At 50.1% G+C, this 16,753-nt stretch overlaps 3 protein-coding genes across 3 annotated transcripts, besides 2 other annotated features; 1 reads left to right on the top strand and 2 right to left on the bottom strand.

The window, feature by feature from the left end:
* Positions 1-290: 290 nt before the first annotated feature.
* Positions 291-1,321, bottom strand: NFIA_025570 (Ulp1 protease family protein; the record flags this gene model as incomplete). The annotated part of the gene is made up of 5 exons (XM_001261380.1): positions 291-846; positions 896-915; positions 967-1,016; positions 1,156-1,183; positions 1,265-1,321. The coding sequence occupies 5 exons, from the start codon at positions 1,319-1,321 to the stop codon at positions 291-293; spliced, it is 711 nt and encodes a 236-aa protein (XP_001261381.1).
* A 1,023-nt stretch (positions 1,322-2,344) lies between these two features.
* NFIA_025560 (putative Rho guanyl nucleotide exchange factor) lies at positions 2,345-8,225 on the bottom strand (the record flags this gene model as incomplete). Its single annotated transcript, XM_001261379.1, has 2 exons — positions 2,345-3,523; positions 3,585-8,225. The coding sequence occupies 2 exons, from the start codon at positions 8,223-8,225 to the stop codon at positions 2,345-2,347; spliced, it is 5,820 nt and encodes a 1,939-aa protein (XP_001261380.1).
* A 655-nt stretch (positions 8,226-8,880) lies between these two features.
* Positions 8,881-8,907: a microsatellite.
* Positions 8,908-10,693: 1,786 nt separating this feature from the next.
* Positions 10,694-10,727: a microsatellite.
* Positions 10,728-12,054: 1,327 nt separating this feature from the next.
* On the top strand, positions 12,055-16,114 carry NFIA_025550 (telomerase reverse transcriptase; the record flags this gene model as incomplete). The annotated part of the gene is made up of 6 exons (XM_001261378.1): positions 12,055-12,525; positions 12,652-12,973; positions 13,035-13,283; positions 13,331-13,695; positions 13,742-14,161; positions 14,210-16,114. 6 exons carry the CDS (start codon positions 12,055-12,057, stop codon positions 16,112-16,114), a joined length of 3,732 nt encoding a protein of 1,243 aa, XP_001261379.1.
* Between the last annotated feature and the right edge of the window lie 639 nt (positions 16,115-16,753).

Below are 16,753 nucleotides of genomic sequence, written 5' to 3'. Positions count from 1 at the left end.
AAGGTATCGTCCATTCAAAGCACTGCAATAGTTGGTAAATTCATATCATCGTATGCATGCAGAATCATAAACACCACTTCTCAGCCCCCTTGAGTTGACCTATACCTGCGCCTGTTCTCCGGTGCGCCCTCATTATTCAAAGATTTGGGCAACATGCCCGCGTTACTGCTGACTCTAGCATCATTCGATCCGAGGAGGACTTGACGACTTCTTCCCCATAGGACTCAGACTTGAACTGTTCCCCATCAGTACGGGCCGCCATCTTCGGGAAGACGAATGAGTTGAGTTACTTACGACCGACGCCTCTCGCCTTCTTTTCGAAAACCTTCGATAATCTTGGCGATCTCTTTCCTACCAGCACGAGCATCAACCTTCCTCCCACCCAAGCTCATGCTGACTTTCTCATTTGCATTGGCGGTTAAGAGCCGTTTCAGAAGAAGGTGCCGCATACTCAGGCATACAAAGACGCCGCAGTCGCTGCCATTTTCCTGTACGGGGGAATCTTCCAGATGAATAAACCGTATTGGCCGGTTGAGAAGCGTGCCAAATTTCTGCGTCACGGCTCTTGCCTCCCAGTAGTTCCCCGGAGGCAGCGAATCATAGTGAAATGCCACGCCGTCAACAATGGATATCAGCAGAAGCGACCAGTGCGAGCCACCCTCGGCTTCAGTCACGTTCCGGCAATCGTTTATGGGAAGAAAGACATGCGTTGTACGAGAAAAGTCGGGTAAGGCCTCACGCAATGAGAGAGGATTCGGCGTCTGTAATAGCATGAAAGACATGCTGGGACGAAGAAGCACAATATTGGACGTCTTATACTGAACGAGGAACTCCCTCTCCAGATATCTGAATTCATCAGTTCTCCGACAGCCATCACAACACTCGCCTGACTTACTCCTCCCAGAAGGAAATAATCTGCGAGCAAGTTAGTTACCGCATGCATTCTACGGCCACTATGCAACCCACATTATCCGTAAGCCAGTCATTCTTGAGAGTCTGCATGTCCTCCCTCGTCACTGCAATTTGTCAGGTCATCCAGTCACGCTGATATAAACCCGGGGGATACCGTACACCGTATATCATAGTCTATCAACTCCAGCCCTAGTCAAATCCACTTTGTCCTAAGCGACAATGGCGAAGGGGAACACCACTCACAACTAAGATACGCATCCTCCGGGTTCAACTGTCAAAGTTCAGCATATCTCCAGATCAAATATCTCCGCAGTCCCGCCGAGTGCCTCTCGCGGTAGGTTGCCCTACTTACAGTATCACCAAACCGCCTCATCTTCTTGTGCAGCTTTCCTAAGCCTCCGTCCCGCATTGTGTCCGGCTCCTGCACTCAATCCTCCGAGCTCAAGATATACCAATCCGTGACAGCGCGAATGGAATCCAACTTCGGCGATACGGAACGGGATGAATTTCGTGTGAACCGATCAAAAACAGCGCTCGTATCGATTTAAAGGCACCTATAAAATGAGGAATATACAAATCAAAATTAAATAACTTTTCGTTCAGTCCGCCAGTTCTGCATGACAAGCACCAACTGAACAAGCACGCAGCGGAAATCGGAGATTCCTTTCAAGAATGGGGCTCGTACGACCTTGCGGGGGTGGGGAAGATGGATAACGGGACCGGCGCAGGGGGGATCGTTGACGAAAAGGCTTCTGTTATAGTCGTGTTCACAATTGGCTGAACCTCGAAGTAAGGCTTGATTGATATGACTGACGGAGCCCCTTCGCCCCCAAGCTCCTCGTCGTCGGCAGGAAGATTCCAGCTTGCCCCCTGCGGCGATCTATGAGCCACTTCAGGTGCCGCGGTGCAAGACGTCACTTGGGGCTGGTGCTGCGGCGTGGCTGGTGTTTCACGTGATCTCACCGCGGCTCGCTCTATGTGTGGGTGAGTTTCGGAGGCATCTCGATAAGACCTACTGACTACGGATTACAATGGTATAGACATTCGAATTTAATGCATTTGTCGCTCAATCAGGGGTATCTAAATGTACATTCAAATATTGCCTTCCGAATGGTAAGGGCAGTAGGTCAAACAGTCGCTTCCTCTTCCACCCGCGTAATTGCAACCAAAGATCTTCCTTGTCCCGTCATATCAGAAAATGCACGCCATAAAACAGACAATAAAAAGCAAATATGAAGGATAAGTCCAACATTGGCCCATGCATCAAATTCATCCACCGTTGCAGTTCAGTGTGATATGAATATAGAGCGTAGATGAAAGGTCATCCGAGGCCATGGTACTCTGACAGAAAACAATTCAAGTATTCGGCTGGGAAGCGTCATGCAAACATATAACATCATAACACGCATAACTCTACCCGCGTAGTCAACTTCTAACTGGAGAGCTTCGCAAAGTGTTTGTTCCAGATCCAACCGACCTGGTGGGTTGCATCGTCCTGGTTTATGGCAAGCCAGAGCTCACCCTTTTCAGCGATGACATCAAAAATCTCTCCGGCGACGTAAGTGAGATAAGGATAGCCGGCTTCACGCCGCGCCCGATCGATATTGAACTCATAGATGCTTGCAGCGAGGAAGAGTACCGTCGGCTCCTTGGGCGCGGTGTCCTCCACAGGTGCGTCGTCCTGCGGATTGTCCGACATGGGCATAGCGGACGAGAAAAAGCCCGAATAACGACCCCCAGGAGAGGTTGGTGGATTCTCAGAGACCTGGTCGTTTGATGAAGTGGCCATAATGTCGACGAGGAATGGCGAGTCAAGACTTAACCTCGGCAGGCTGGGAAAGGACTCTGGCTTGGGCTGTGGGGCCACGGACGCAGATGAGGAGTTTGTGATCTGCTGCAGGATCTGACTCCGTGGGATTTCAGAGCTTTCTGGCGCAGCACGACCAGAGATAGCTGAATCGGCTCGATGGCGGCCGTACGACCTCAGGGATTGAGCGTCGAGGCTTGGAGACTGGAAGATGTTGCTGCCGTTACCGAAGTCGTGGGAGACTTTAGGTGATTCACCCATGGTAGACCCTATGCGAGTGCTAGTGCTGTTCACAGTTGACGGCCGTCGAGGCGAACTGATGGTAGGTGCAGTCGAAGGCGTGTTGAAGTTGACAAGATTGATAGTATCAGCGAGCAGCGATCCGTTGCACATGCCAAGCGACAAAACCTGCGCCTCCGCCAGAGTGAAGTTTGCAGACCAGTCACCGATGATCTGCTGGATATCGTCGGGAAATGGATCGATGAGATCCGCTAATCTTCTTTGGAGGATATTGAACCACGTAGTCTGTATGTGCACAAAGTTTTTCAGGCATGCCTCCATCATCTTAGCAGTCAGAGAGTAGAGCTTGGGCAATTCGTCCTTGAGGGTCTCGTTGAGAGCTACGAATTGTTCGCTTTGCTCTGTTGTTTTCTTGTCGGGCTTGTCACCACGGTCCTTGATGGATTTGAATCGGGCATGGTCCAAGAGCCGCTTGTCCCGTTTCTTCATCACTCTCTGGGGCCCGTCGTAAAGTTTGAGCAGCGTAACCATCGGGTCAATGACGCTTTTCCGGACAACGGCGAGCTGAGCACCATGCATTAGCCTGAAAGCTCATTTCCACACGTCAAGGGTCTGCTCCACTTACATGTTCAGGCAGAGCTGTGGCCATTATTTCACGCACTGCCATCTTCAGGTCACGCCACCTGCTCTCCACGTCCAAGTAGCCCGACTGAGCCACATCGACGAATCCTTCAATCGCGGCGACAAACTCGCTAAATCGATCTAACGAGCTCTGGACCTCCCGTGTGTACATCTCCACATCACGCATCACAACTTGTAGCTGGAAGAAGCTATCCCCAAATCGTTGCGATAGGGCATCGTACTGCTTGTCTTCGAACAAATCGGAAAGGCCAACTTGTTGCCTCAATTTCTCAGTGCGACGACCAAACGCCTTTGACAGCCCGGTTCTAACATCTGATTCTTTCCTCTTGCGGCCAACTACCTGACCGACCAACTCTGCTCGTTTCTTCATTTCATTGATACGGACCGAGATGTTAGTGACCTCTTCTAGAGCATTTACCAGATATGGACGGTCCGGGTGGTCGCTCGGGGTTGAATCCAGAATCTCGCTTAGGAGTAAGGGGTACTTTAATATTCGTTGCACCGGCTTCACAAGTAGCGAGTCTAGGTCCCAAGCAGTGGTGAGATCTGAAGCCCATTCCCGACATTCTTTCAGCCAAATGGCTACTTTCGGGTTTCGTTGCAGTACTTGAAGTTTCTTGTTGGCGGCATCGTGGTTCTTCAAATAATCGGCGTACACTTTTTCCATGGGAGCAATATGAGCCAGGAAAACCTGGCCAATAAAGGTTAATCTGTCTTTCTCTGCATCAGAGACTTCACCTGCGCCACTCGCAGCATCTGAGTCTGTCCTGGATGCGTTGGTATGATTGTTACGAGCGCTGCGTTTACTGCTCCATCGCTGAGATTTCGGCATAACATAAACGCTTCTTGCTGCCTCTTTAAGCGCATCCTGGAAGCTCATTGAAAACTGCACAATCTGATCTGAGTTACCGAATAGGATTTTGACATCTTCGGGTGACAGATCCAAGCATGAACTCGAAGTCCCTTTGTAGATATCGTCAACGACCTTCATGTCCCTTCCAAAACTGTACTCAGTATCAACCAGTTCTTTGATGACATGCTTCCGTTTCTTTAGGCGTTTTTGCTCCGGGGATGGAGAGCATTTGCGAATATCGACTCGGATCTGGTCGGTAGTGGAAGGAACCAGGGATGTCGCTGATGAGTCAAGAGTGTGGGAAGAGGGTGTAGGTTGAAGCCTCCGAAGAGAGGAGTCTTCGCTGCTTCCAGCACTTTCAACTTGGCCCAAGGGTGCGAAAGTCAGCGACGGCGCGAAGCGAGAGGATGTTTGTATCGACTGGATACTCAGTGCAGCCTCTGGCTTTTGTTGCGACTGATTGATCGCCTCGTTGGTGACCGAATGGGTGACAGGATCAGAGCTGGGGAGCGAAGTCTGTTGAATCTCCCCTGATTTGAGCTCTTGCGGTGGTTGGACTCTGATAGCGAGACCCACAGTGTCTCGGCCCTGTTCGTGCCCAGTCCGATCTGTAGCTGATGTGTCCAATCGTGGAGTTGATATACTATCTCCCGCAGAAATACCATTGCTATCTTGCTCTTGGGGGCCCCTTCCATCAGTAACGGCCGCTTGCATCCAGTCTGCAATAGATGGAGAAGCATGTTCCCAATCATCTCGAAATATCAGGCTTGCCGTATGCCCAATTTGTTCCGAAGGAGGGATACCATCGGCCTTGGATATCACAACCGGGTCATCAGTCAAGCTATCTGTTCTTCCATCCGTGCGCCTCTCAAGCCGAGGCTCAGGAGACGCGCGGATTGCAGGCATCGGAAGACTATGGCCTCTGCCACGAGCCAGCTCCTCAATATATAGCCTAGATACCCTTTTCGAATCCCATCCACCAAGTCTCGCAAGGTTGGGAGCGCTAGGATGCATATAAGCGCTTCTTTCAGAAACGAGCTCGGGTTTTTGTTCGGTGACAGGTTCCCTATTGGCTGAGACGTATGCTGTGGGTTGATGACCAGTGACAGAGGGGGCATTACTTGACGAAGCGGAACAGGACTGGGTAGCGACTTCGCCGTCCTGTGCAACCTCTTGTACCTGGGAGAGGTCATCGTCGCTGCCGTCACAATGGTCGTCCGTGGACTGTTGGTTGTGAAGGGAAGATGACCAGGAACCTATACTCCACCTGTTCAAAATTGCATGACCAACTTGGTCCGAATGCACGAAAGCATCAGGGTGTATTTGACAATCGCTGGAGGCAACCGATTCTTCAGAGCATGGGGCATCACTCAGCAGTACTGGAACTGATACCCTATCCTCAGTATCAGAAAAACTGTAATCCGCTTCATCACAAGACGAGGTGTCAGGACTCGATTCCCGGATCTGCATTATTTGACTCAGTAATGTTCGGTGAGAGGCATGGAGGCTCTGTCGACTTAAACTAGCTTGCGGCTCCGGGTCAAGGGCAGTGATATTAGTTTCGACCGACACTGGTGTTTCGGCGCAAGTAGACTGGCCGTCGGCGGCTCCCGGGGAAGAGATGCGGACCGCATGCTCTCCAGCACTTATATCCGGAAGACCCAACGTCGGGGAGTCCATTGTCATTGGATGGGCGTTGGGGTCTTTTGCTGCTGTGTCGTGAGCAGCGACATTGGTGTCAATCTGCAGCCGGGGTGGTCCCCGTGAATCCCCGTCATCCGCTGTCAAATGTTCTTCTTCATTATCGGTCCCGGTTGAGATCTCATTCACGGCAGAGTTACGGTCGGATGGCAGGGAACGGTCGATTCCGGTGTCCCCTTGGGAGTTCTGCTCTGAACCGGTCGGCTCATCATGAGCCCGCTGGCTCTCTTGGGCTTTGGCACGAAGTCGAAGCTGCGCTGCTTCTTCCTCTTTTCTTTCATTCTCTTGCACTGTGCGATTGAATGCCTGCTGGATTCTCTGCCGTCGGGTCGCGAAGTCGACGTTGCCCAGCTCTGGAAGTCGACGTCCGCGCGTCCGCGCGGTCCGCAAATCCCGCTCGCGGTTTAGCTGTCTCTGAAAATTGGACACTGTTTCCACAACTCGAGATCGCGGCGTGGTGGAATTTGTTTGCGAAACAGGCTGCCGAGGTCTCGAACTGCGCAGCGGAGGTGATTTCTTGGGAGGAGGAGAGGCTATGTATGCTTCAAGGAGGGTGTTCCTCTCCGTTCCTCGACGAGAACCTCGGCCGTAAGTCATTTCTCGCCTTCGAGGCGATGTCATCCCGATGGGTGTACGCTCATCATCTGCGACAGCAGGAGGGGATTTGGGGGACGGTTTGGGGAGTCGGCTAATGCCTTTGGGTGGCAGCGGAACTTGCACGTCGAAGCGGTTGCTAGAAAGTGGGTCGATTTTCAGTTGGGAACAGTCCTCCGCAACGGAAGCAGTATGGAGACGAGTGGACGATATAGGTATGCGGGACTTGGAATGTGAGCTCTCTAGAGACCCTCCCAGCCCTGGATGCAAGGGGCTCAGCACCGCCATGTGGGACTCAGGCGACTGTGCCACAACACCAACAGGCAAAACTCCAGACAGATCACTTCTCGTTCTTCGATGACTACTGCTGCCCTCGCCAGTGCTCACAGCTTCAAGAAATGGCGTCCGCCCCAGATACCATGCGGTTGGCGTCAGAGGCGATAACCCAGCTGAACGGTCCGGATTGTCAAGGAGTGCAGGATTCGGGCTAGGAATGCTTCCCTCAGAACCTCGACGTCGCAAATGTGCCGGAATTCCCAGTCCTGATCTTGGAACCCCTGTATCAACTGTGAGCAATCCACCGAACGGACGCCGAGGTAACGATGCCTCCAGAGTTTCCAAGGCACTGTTGTTGACCACGCCTGCCTGAAATGAACTCGACAAGAAATCTTCCTGGCAACGATCGATTGACTTCCACCGGGATGGCGGCTCTCTCCTTGCTTTTGGGAGGTCACGCAATTCTCGCAATTGGGACGGTGTCCTGGATCTCACTACGCTGTCGACGAGACCGATCGGGCTCGGAGCTCTTGAGTGTGACTTCGAGGTAGACGCTGATGTCGTTGGAAGTGGGAGCACTTGGTCAACGTTCTGATTGAATTTATTCACCAGATCCTTGAACGATGTCTGTCTTGGTCTCGCGGCCAAGGTTGGGGCTCCTGCTCCTTTGACGTGATTTGACCCACGGCCCCTATAATATGAATCCGACACTGAACGATTTTGCGCGATACTTCCACGCGGTAGCTCCCCAGTTTTCGCCGTCAATGAAAGCGCACGCTGCGCGTAAGTAGATCGATTTTCCGTGGCGGGACCACCCTCTCCAATCATCGAGGTATCACTTGAATTCAATGCCCTTTCACTTCCCTCAACCACGACGGGGGGGTGCGGGCGATAGAATTCGTCTGGGTCCGGCGATGCTCGATCTTTCTGGTTGTGGTTTTCGAATTGAACCTTTGAGGAAACGGAGGCGGGGCCACAGCTTGTTTGAGAGGCTACCGCAGCCGAGTGAGTAGGATAAGTATCGACCAAAGGCTCGCGAGTCAAAGAAGAAGACGCTCCGACGGTTGGGGGTGTATTTAATGGCCTTTCAAGAGGGGAGTCATAATATGCTCCGTTCGAGCTTGACGAGGATTGGCGGCGGAATTGATGCGGTCTGCTGTTAGGCAAGCAAAAAACGTGTTCGACATCGCTGCCGGACATCTTGCATTCTTTCGACCAACGGTCAGCGTTCGGTTATCCGGACGTTTGCATTCCGCAATTATTATTTCCAAATGGAAAATCAAAATAAAAAAGGCAGAGAAGGGAAGCAGCTAATTTTCCAGTCGATATCCCTACCTTTTTTTGGCCCAACGGTCGACGATTGGTGATGATCCTTCCCGTCCGAGGATATTAGTACTGCGATGTGTTGTTCAAAGCTGGTAGGTTGCGGGCAAGATCGCAGCTTGACCGGCTGGAGCTACAGAGCAGTCGTCCCGGGTGGCGTCCCAGTTCAGCGTCATATTTGAGACGAAGGATGCAAATTCCAGGCCAACGGGGTGGTACTGAGATCCAACCCCGAGAAACAAGAGGATGACTGTTCAAATGGGAGCGATGGGTAGGAGTCGGGAGAGAGCAGAAAACGAATGACGGTTAACGAAGGCGAAGAAAGCGGAAGGGAACTGCAGGTTCGATGATGAGCGAAGGAAGACCAGGCTGCGGTTAGGATGAAAAGACGAGCAAGCAGGACTATTGCCGATAAGTCAGATGCGGAGCTGGGGGGCTGTTTGCACGGCGTCTAGACGAACAGGGAAGAAAGAGTGGTGGTCACAGGCGGGCCGAGAGGGGTTGTTGAGATCCAAGTGGCAGCGCGAAAATAAATAATGATAATAATAATAATAATAATGGAGTAGTAGGAGAAGGTGGTAGTAATAATAATAGAAACAAAAGGACCGAATCGACAGGGAAGCTGGGTGTAGGACAAGAAGACAGCGATAAGCAATGCAGATAGTCTCAACAGACTATAATGACGATAGTGTCTAATAAGTCAAACTCTTCAAGTCGATCCTATCAGTTTGTTGGAAAACAGCGATCGATCAACCATGAAAGCAAGACTGTAGATTCTATATCAAGTCGTCTTTATCTAGATGGAAAATGCTGAGACGAGAAGGGAGCCAATAACTGCATGGGATTTGCTGGGGCTTTGAGCAATATGGAGCAAAGACTTAAATAGTGGTCTGTAAAGCGCCTCACTTACCTACAGATCGAATCTGTGTTTAGTGTTGCGTGCTGGACTGCTGATGCTGATTGGGGATCCGAAACAAGTTCTCGGGGCGCAGAGATGTTATTATTGAGCAAGAGTAATGGGTCACTTCTTTGTGCTAAATTTCTTGAGGATTCCTCTACTTATTATTGTTGGAATATGAATCCCGACAGTTTCAGTTTCTTTCGTTGGTTGTCATCCTGAGGAAACGGTCTAGTTCCTCAGATTTTGTTTAAAAAGAGTGGTCCGCGTCTCCTTGATCCTTGGTCCTTGAAAGGAAACAAAATAGAAAATGCATTACTATTTCTACCTAGTCAAGAAAGCTAGAAAACGATCGCGCAAACAAAGTGGGGTCACTGGGTTGATAACTTGGTTCATTATTGCCAATAAATAGTCCAGGTATCAATATACACTGTAGATATTTTTTAAATGGACACAACGGTACACTATATGTATTTCACATGTGCAGCTTACATAGTACAATATTTATGAGCATGCAAGTTAATATGATAGACTATGATATTGCTAGATTGTGATACTGAGGAGAAGTCATCTCAGATCCTGATCGATCGTCCTTGTTAGTGTTGGACTGCTTGAACTTAGGCGATCCCACTAGATCATATCGAGATACTAACGAGTAACGAATGTTGACACTGAGGCTAGATAGATTATGATCCGCATCTCTGACAGTTGTAAGGCCTAAGGACTGGAAGCATTCCGTGTAATGGAGCAATGTCAAATACTTCTGATACTAAGTCTCCTGCTCTGTCTACTTAGGAATCAGGAGCAGATTCTGACTCATCGCGTCTACAGGTAACTATACTTATTTGCAGTGCGTTGTGGATGTATCATTTTAGAGCCGTTTTCCCGACAGGGTCCACAAATCTCGCTTGCGGGACTGCTAGGCACGGAGTACGTAACCTGTAACTCTGCATCCTTTGATGGAAGAACTTTGCTCCTTTCTTTCTGTTCCTGGCCAATTGTGACGGAGTCGATTTCCACCCAGAGTTACAGGCTAGGACCTTGGAAGATGGGATGGTCGTCATAGAAAAAGTAGCAAAATAGCATAGTCCCAGCTTCTGGGATATTTAGTACAGAGGAACCCCTTGGTAGCTGGAGTACTAACTATGTACTGAGCGCAGAGCGACTCCAGTGTTTCGTCATGTTTACCTTAGCATTATTACGATGGCCGACCCAGAGTGAGAAACTCCCTTTACTTATTATTGGGGAGACCTAGTGATCCAGCTGGCTATGTAAGTATATTTATTATTGCACCACCTCGCGATCTACGAGCCGCTTAGACCGTAGAATCAATAGTCGGCACCTGGTCACCAGCAGAAGCTTGCGCAGATTACTTGAGAAGCCTGAGAGCCAGTGCCTCTGATCTCCATGCTCACTTCACTACATTGATATAGCCTGCATCTGCATCTGTCAACCGTCAAATGTCAACTGTCAACTGTCAAACCAAGCCCTTGTGTTTTCCATAGGCTGCCACGGCCTGTGAAATATTCAGATAGACCTACAGTGGATAGATACCTTACCTACTTAGGTACCTAGGTCCCATTCCATTGTCGTGTAACATCCTTACTGGACAATTCCCAAGGGTCATTTGCTTGCTTCGTTGTATGTACATGACTACCTTATCTGGCTGCCTTCCTCCTTTGTGTCATTCCCTAATTACACCGATTGCCCTGTTATCCCGACACGAATTAGTTAAATAACAATGCCCTTGCAGCTGAGAATGTGGCTTGTTTTGTCCCTCAAGCCTCCGACGTGATCAACATTTGTGGATTCAGGTACGGACGGTCTATCATTTCCACTCTGTCCAGGGGCCGTCGTCCGTACCAGGGTTTCATTGCCGTCTCGAAATCTTCAGTAGCAAATTATGAGGGCCAGAGGGATGGAGAGTGGAGACGCAATTATTTACAACCATCCTAATCCGAGAATCGGTTAGTGTTGCGAGTCTGCGACTTTTCTAGACCACCATCGTTCCAGGGATCTGGCTCGATTTTTCATCCTTGTCTGTGCGAGATTGCAGCCTGAGCCACTAGGGTACTGGTTACAACGATGATCTCACCTCGTCGACTGTGGTTACTCCGTATTGCACTTGACTAACACATACGTAAGTGGTCATCTTAGTTTCATGGTCAGCGATGCTGTTATCAGGGGCATATGAAATGAAGTATCAAATATTCGTAAAGCTAAGGATTTAACTTATATACAAGCTATGGGGTATCACAACCACACATCCAAGGCAGACGATGTATTTCTAACTTCCCGTCGGGCCGCCGGAGGTTGCATTCTGCATCCGCTCCCCAGGGTGTTTTGACTTTTGTGTGATTCATCTCTACCTTAGGTTAATTGCGCGACTGGTGCGATGCAACCAACTTCAAGCATGCTTGATCTATTGAGACATTGTTGGGCAAGAATAGTCTGCCCTCAAACTCGGAGCCTGCAAGGCCGGCTCCTCAGTGGAATTTACTCCGAAATCAAATACCAAACAGCCCCAAGCTAATTTCCTCCCAGATGGAAGCATCAATCCGTATAAAACTGTATGAACAACGGCCGTGATAAGTATCTCTCTAAAAAGTATTGCAACTCATTCATCTTCGCTTTATCTTCATTCTGCGTAAGAATTGATTAATCAAGTACTTCAGCTGATCTGTTCGGCTGTATCACCTGACGTAGGCATTGTCTTTCTGTAGTCGCGTTGACGCGTTTCCGGTCGCGTCTCCCGAGGAGTTAACTCACCACTGTAGATGGCTTGTAATTGTCTATCTGAGAGCTGCTATGGGTAAAAAAAGAAAAAGGCCCATCAAAGATGGCTGTACAGCCGACAACTCAGCCCCCAGGCGCATCATCAGCACCTCCGGTGGTTCCAGAAACCACGGAGCTTCAGCCAGAAAGGAGAAAGATGGACATTCCCATCCTGTCATCTCCCTGTACTACCGCCAAGTTGTGACTCTGAGGCAGTACCTCCTACAACAGATCCCCGTAACGTCCAAGTCCCGCCGGAGGAGGATCGCGTCGATACGGAGTGATCCGCTCACTCAAAGCCAGGGGGATGACAGCTCTGGAGAACGGCAGGTCCAAGATCTTGCCAGCGTTCTCGATACCACACTTGTGGGAGTGTTGAACGAAACCTCGCCCGCAGTGACTCAGGAGCGACGGCGAGAGTTTGCCGCTTACTCCCAAACCCAGTCTCAATGCAGGTCGGAGCTCACCAGTACGGACACTGGGCCACCCTGTCCACAGTCAGAGGTAAGCTATGAGAGACAGCGTTATTTCTTCAAACCACGTCGGTATAGCCTTTGGGGCATTCAGCACGCATGGAGCACTCGACCATGGTTGTCTTCTTCATGCCCGTAGATGCTGACCATAGCGCAGATCGTTGACTTTGTCATAACCTCACTCTTCAATCGCAATGGCTTTTCGTATCACAGACCTCAGCACTTGCTGGCTCACGGTTATCAGCGGGTGGGTGCACCAGAACGGATGACGGATAATCATGCAGCTCCAACAAGCAGTATCCCGGGTCTCGTAGTGCGATTTCCCAATAGAAACGTGGAGACGCTGAAACACGAGCCGTGGACGAACGTCCTTGCTCTCCTGGGAGGCAACGGAGAAGAGATCATGCTGAGGCTCTTGCTCGATTGCGGTATATTCACAGCCATTGACCATCGGAAAGGGATATACTACCAGATTAGTGGTGAGTCCTGCCAGCCGGCCGTACCTTTGGGAGAAGCACTCAGAGATGACGTGACAAACAGGTCTTCCACTGTCGAGCCTGGAACCCGTCAAAAGAGAGCTGCCTCAGGAAGTTTCTGATCTCAGCGGAGCTTCCATTCATACAGCGAACAGCACTGGCGGATTTTGTTCTGGCCTCAAAAAAAGAAAGAGTGTACGCCAAGAGGTTGTACACAAGCCGAACAGTATTGTCTTCTTTCGACGGCGCATGCTCTACGCGAAACCGGTGCTTAACTCGAAAGGCGACGTCCATTTTGGCTTGACACGTCTTCGTAGGTGCTAGAGATACTTGTTCACTTCCGAAACTAACGAGCTTCAGACGTACTGAATTGCTACCCTCGATCGGACTCATTGTCTGAGACGGTGCACATACTGAAGTATATCTTCCCTAGACAATATGGTCTGCATAACGTTTTCACCTCTGTCACTGATAGTCGTGAAACTGTCTTGCCATTCAAAGATTACTTCTCCAGAGAGACCGAGATAGCGCAGATTGACGAACAGAAACGCAAACGCCGCCAACGCATTGGTCCCGGGTTCACGAATCATTTTGAAAAGCATAATGATCTTATCGAAATACCGAAGCGGCTTCGCGGGAAGGCCGTTGAATTGGTGCAGCAGCTGCAGAATCGAAACAGGCGTTGTCCATACGTGAAACTCTTGGACTACTACTGTCCGATAGAGGTATGTCAATGTTTCCGCGAAGCAGGTGCATGTGCTGATAGCTCAGGATGTTGGGCCTTGGAAACTCGGTCATACCAATTCTCAAGAAGGGTCGACGGGCAAAGGATCTTGTACGGCGTCGGACCAGCTGGTAACTCAACCACGAGGCGCTCAGCAACATGCAGCCAGAGATATGGGCCCCAAAGAAAGCCTACGGACAAGGAATTCGATCCACGATACAGAAAAAGGAATTACCAAGTGCGTAATCCCAGAACCGAAACAGAGTCTGATGGACTATGCGACGCCTTCTTCGTCTGTATCGGCATTCTGCCGGGCAGTACTGCGAAAGTTGATCCCCCCACAGTTTTATGGAATTGGCCAATATCAGAAAAGCAACCAAGAGATCGTATTTAGCCATGTTGATAGATTCATCCGCATGCGAAGGTTTGAGAGTTTGAGTCTTCACGAGGTTTGCAAAGGAATCAAGGTTTGTCTACTCTTGACGTTGATTCAAACGGCTGCTGACATGATTTAGATCACTAGTATACCATGGCTTGAGCATCAAGAGTCCCTACCGGGAAGGAAGCTTTCATTATCCGACCTGCACAAACGGACGGAGCTTCTCCACGAGTTCATCTACTACATATTCGATTCCATCTTGGTACCATTGATTCGTTCCAACTTCTATGTCACCGAATCACAAATCTACCGCAACCAGCTATTCTACTTTCGACATGACGTGTGGCGCCACTTAACTCTACAGCCATTGGCAACTTTCAAGGCGACTCTTTTTGAAGAGATGAAACGAGCTGATGCTGAGCGGAGGTTGGGTGGAAGGTCCCTGGGCTATAGCTCTCTGCGGCTGTTGCCAAAGACAACAGGCGTCCGGCCGATTCTGAACCTTCGACGACGAATGCTCCAGCCAGGATGGGCTGGCAAGGCTCCGTTCCTGGGCCCGAGCATCAACTCCACCATCACACCGATATTCAATGTCTTGAACTATGAGAAGGCACGTAACCCTGCGAGTCTGGGTTCTACCCTGTCTTTTGTCGGCGAAATACACACTCGTCTCAAGAGCTTCAAGGAGCGTCTATCTCAGAGTCACTCGAGTGATCGGCGGCAACCACTTTATTTTGTCAAGCTTGACATTCAGTCTTGCTTTGACACTATTCCTCAAGAGGAACTTATTCCTCTGATTGAAAGCCTGTTTTCCGAAGAAGGCTACCAGATCGGGAAACATGTGGAAGTTCGGCCGCCAGACGAGTTCAGCAGCATGTGGCCGGTACAAGAGTCCCAACAGAGCAAGGCTCTACGCAAATACGTTGGCAGAGCAGCGCCCGTGTCGAGAGCGCAGGATCTGACTGACGCCATTACCGATGGTGGCATCAGCCACAGGAGAAACACCGTCTTCGTTGATACGCCGGCTCACAAGGAGTATTCTGGCGACTATCTACTGGACCTACTTGATGAGCACATTCGCTACAACTTGGTGAAGGTTGGGAGGAAGTATTTCCGCCAGCGGAACGGCATCCCTCAGGGCTCGATACTATCTAGTGTTCTGTGCAACTTGTTCTATGCTCAAATGGAGCGGGAATCTCTAGGTTTTCTGGATCCCAGTGAAGCCGTTCTCCTCCGGTTAGTGGATGATTTTCTGCTTATCACGACCAACTCGAACTTGGCGATGCGTTTTCTGCAGGTGATGCTTAAGGGACAACCCAAGTACGGCATATCCATCAATCCGGCCAAGAGCCTTGTCAATTTCTCAGCAGCGGTAGACGGGGTACAAATCCCTCGGCTTGAGGGCAGTCACTTGTTCCCTTACTGTGGAAGTCTGATCGACACCCGGACTTTGGAGATATACAGGGACCAAGACCGTATCCTCGAGGGGACAGACTCGGCCGCTGCCACAATCTCCAGCTCGCTCACAGTAGAGTCCACACGAGCCCCCGGTCGTTCTCTTCACAGAAAAGTTCTTTCGTCATTCAAGCTCCAGATGCATCCGATGTACCTAGATACGAAGCACAACTCGCTCAACGTGGTGCTCTGGAATCTGTACGCAAATCTGGTGACCTCGGCGATGAAGATGTACCGATACATGAAGGCTCTGCCTCATCGGGCGCATCCCACTCCAGACGTGGTAATCCGAGTCATCCAGGATCTGATCGAACTCGCTCATCGCATGATGCGCGCCCGACGGGAGCTCAAGTCGAGGGATTCTTGTTCGCCATATATGTGCCTCGTACAGCAGCAACAGGTCCAATACCTCGCCGCAGCAGCGTTCCGGTTTGTCCTAGGCCGGAAACAGACCAAGTACGCAAAGGTACTGCGGTGGTTGGAGCAGGTGTGGAAAGCAGCGCGGCCGCAATCCGATGGAAAGGCAGCTCGGCTGGCTCAGGTTGTTCGAAATGGCAACTCTGTTTTTGCCAGTTGGCGGTTCTGAGTAACTGGCTATTTAACCATGGTTTGATTCTGCAGGTCATTATTGGGGATCCCTTGCTCGTCCGCGGTAAGTCGGGGACTTCATAATTCGAGGAAAATGATGTAATCGAGCTCATTATAATTCGTCGCGGCAAACAAGGGCAAAAATCAAGAAATAGTGCCAATTAGACTTGGACAACAAAGTAACTTTGTCCCGGTAGTAGTTGGGCGACTATCTACACTGTACTGAGTACTTGTGGCTTTATTTTTGCTTTTTGTTGATGCGCAACAGCCAACAAATGAGCAGCGGAAATAGCGGATATACAGTGCCTTGGTTCTCTGGCGAACTACTCCATGGTTCGTTCCAAGCTCACATACCACGGAAAACCTGAAGTGGGATGCAAATGATGGGACATGACTGGGTCAAGGCAATCAGCTAAAGGGGGAGGCAAATCAAGTACTTCCAGGTACTCGTGAGTGGTATGTTGTGGTCGCTGAGAAGAGTAAAATGTCAACAAGCAGTGCCAGGAGACTCGTTTATCCAACTTGCATTCTACGGAGACAGAATCTTTAAGCTTGGTGGCCTTGATGATGGCATTATCTTCTACTATGGGGAATTGACTTAAGTGCGTGTGTATAAGGTATCACTTAGTACTTTACT

Source organism: Aspergillus fischeri, genomic scaffold (assembly GCF_000149645.3).
Source record: "Aspergillus fischeri NRRL 181 1099437636263 genomic scaffold, whole genome shotgun sequence".
Classification (NCBI taxonomy): Eukaryota; Fungi; Ascomycota; class Eurotiomycetes; order Eurotiales; family Aspergillaceae; genus Aspergillus; species Aspergillus fischeri.
The sequence above is the reverse complement of the archived record's forward strand: the minus strand, read 5'-3'. Positions and strand labels throughout refer to the sequence as shown.